General features: G+C 35.5%; 1 protein-coding gene across 1 annotated transcript; it reads left to right on the forward strand.

The window, feature by feature from the left end:
* The first annotated feature begins 242 nt into the window (after nucleotides 1-242).
* LOC113239532 lies at nucleotides 243-1,452 on the forward strand. The gene is made up of 3 exons (XM_026476594.1): nucleotides 243-297; nucleotides 618-703; nucleotides 1,099-1,452. Coding segments are annotated over exons 1-3 (435 nt in total). The 5' UTR covers nucleotides 243-296; the 3' UTR covers nucleotides 1,447-1,452.
* The last annotated feature ends 1,612 nt before the right edge of the window (nucleotides 1,453-3,064 follow it).

Raw genomic sequence — 3,064 nt, forward strand, 5'->3', positions numbered from 1 at the left:
TTTTTTTACAGACTCGAAGGTTCTGATCTTGGAGGATGGGTTTCTGATACAAACGTCTTGACTTTGGCGACGTTCACTACTTTCATATATTATTTTCACAAACTTGACGCTGGCGAAATCCAAAAACAGATATCGCCAATAAGAAAAAAGAAAAAGAAGGAAATCAATCAGCTTTAACTTAAAAATATTCACACTATTAATGAAAAATGGCTTTTTATCACGTTAAAATACATTATGGACCTTGTATATCTTTTAATGATGTCATTTACAACCCTCGAAAAATAAAGGGCATAAGAAGTAAGTATAATGTAACCACTTGCAAAAGTACGAGGAAATTGAAAGTAATTCCAGAACTGGCATAATATTAAGATTTCTTGCAGCTTTTTCTTTCTATCTACTGCTTCTGTCAGCTTCACAACCACCAATCAGATAAAGAAGATTCTGTACACCTATAATAAATCGCTACTCTTGGCAGACGTAGTATATAGTACACATTATGTTGTTCTGTACCAGGCCAAACATACACGTAGTCACTCACTCAGTCAGTCACTCTACTATATTCTAGTACGTATACAAAATTTTATATCGACTATTGCATACTAACAATGGAATATTAGTGCACTTGCAGAAGCTCGGTTACCGGGTGGATTTAATAGAAGAGTCGTGGAGGGACTACTGCATTATGGAATTGTGTGGACAGGAGGTACTGAGAAAAATCTAATAAGTAAAAATTGTAATACAAATTTAGGTTTATTTAAAATTTAGGATTGACTTTGCTATGCCCTTACAGGGTTCATGTTTGATCTGTACTATCTAACTAAAAAAAAAATTTGATTCAACTGCTGAATATAAATCTTAATAACTTACCTTTTATTGAAATCTTTCTAGTAATGTACAAAAGGTCAGGTGTAAAATGAATGCTCCGAAATTGCTTTACTAATGTTTGTGCTGTTATGTGGAACAAGTTCAAAGAATACGAGTATTTGGGATGATTTAAAAAAATATCAAGCTCGTTTGTACGGATAATCTCCAGAAGTGAAATCTAATGAGGTAACTTTTATTCGCTTTGTTTAAGATTTCCCTTCGTCTTTTTATTAGGTGTTCCGGTGCAACGTACGTCATCTAAAGTTTAACACTTGCGTGGAGCGCGACCCAGTGGCCCAGTGCGCCGTCAACGCTGTCATTGCAGGCACCTCGGCCTGTTTGCGAGCGCGCAATAACCTCTGGCTGAAAACAGTACTCAAAGATGAGATATTCCAACGTAACGAATACTCGCCCAAAAATTACTGGCCATTTCCCGTTAATCTAACGCCCTTGGTTTACGAATGTCCCACCTGCTGTGGCAGCTTGTCTATTAAGTACCATAAAAAAAAGAAATTAATACCGTCTAAGCCACAGGAAGATTATATCAAACCTCATGACCCGGCACCAGAAAATAAGAAATAAATTATTTCAAGTATAAAAACATTCTTACATTTGTATAAAAGATATCGTTTGAAGCAAACATTTGGTACTTTATTTTTATATTGACTTGGCTGGAACTTTTAGGATTCTTCTGAATCCTAAGGATACAATAACTTTAGAGTGGACGGACTCTTGAAATTCGTAGTGTTTTGTGGCCTTTGTGTAACTAAATACGAATAAAATAATATCCGAGTCTCCATTCCAAGCCTGCAACAACCTGGGCTTGAACTTAGATAGGTGAAAATAACATGAAAATCGTGTTAACAGTTCTTTAGATTAAATTAATATAATAGTTTAGATTAATCTAGTATTACGTCCCTAAGTCGGATATATCCATGAGAAATTTATTCTAAAAGCGGCCATGTCTGTCAGAAAGAACAGTGTAAATTTCGTAAATATGAGTATACGGGAATGGTAGCTAAACCACAAACGGCGCAACATAAAAATCAGATAAAATACACTTTTATCGACAAAATAACCCGGTAATAAAAACAACATCAATTATTAATCGCGGAACATGAGTCTAATCAAACGTCATTTAAATTTTCCGGAAGTTAACTGATATTTTATTCCATTCAGCAACTCGTGAGTGTGGTAATTCCAAAAAGGCAAGTCTAATAACGAAGTTGCCCGAGGAAAATTACCTATAGACGCACGAACGCGAGCCAATTTCGGTTGGTTCCATGCACCCCTGAATAAACTCTAATTAAATTTTGTGAGACGAAGCAATGTAGCTGTGATACTACAGGTTTATGTACAACGAACCGGCCCGTTATAGCATGCAACCTGAGAAAATAAAAAGTAAAATATCGCATAACTTGATTGTAAGTAGTTGGCTTCCAAAAAATATACATGTTGATAGTTATTGCTCGGTGTGAATTTATTTACCAACAAAGGCAATTTAACTCGAACATTGAACTTAACTTCCAAAACTCGCTATGGTACACGTTAATCGTTTGGTTGTATTGGTTAAATTTTGAACCGACTTAAAAAAATTAAGACGTACTCAATTCGACTGTATTATTTGTGTACCTATTTGTTACACGGTTACTCCATTTGTAAACCGATTTTGATAATTATTTTTTTGTTGGCAAGAGGGTACGTCCCATTTGAATTTGAAGAAAATATTCCACCTCTGCCTCTGCATGGCAAACTAGGGGATAAATCCGATCTCGCGCACTTTCCATTAACCGATTTCAATAAATAGGCAAATAGATGTAATTTCAATAAAAAGTCGATAAGCAAACTTTTAAGTTGTAATTATAAAACTTAAAAAAAGTTATAATTATATAAGGTAAGGTTTGAATATTGAGTAGCATTGCAATAATACTGTTTAACACGACGAGGCAAGACGATACATATTGTGTAGCATTTTTTCATTGAACAGTGTGAAAATGTGATTTTTTTTAACCAAGTGACTGGTCGAACAAGTGCACCTGGTGGTAAGCGTCACGCCTATCCATAACAGTTGCAGTGCCACTCAGAGCTTTAAATCGCAAAGATCTTAGGGTCACTGCGCCCGTCACCCTAAGACATAAGTCCCATGTGCCCGTAATTTCATCAGCATCCTTCCAAACCGAAACTCAGTAGTAATATTTAC

This window comes from Hyposmocoma kahamanoa, unplaced genomic scaffold, assembly GCF_003589595.1.
Source record: "Hyposmocoma kahamanoa isolate Upper Pololo Valley unplaced genomic scaffold, ASM358959v1 99879, whole genome shotgun sequence".
Lineage (NCBI taxonomy): Eukaryota > Metazoa > Arthropoda > Insecta > Lepidoptera > Cosmopterigidae > Hyposmocoma > Hyposmocoma kahamanoa.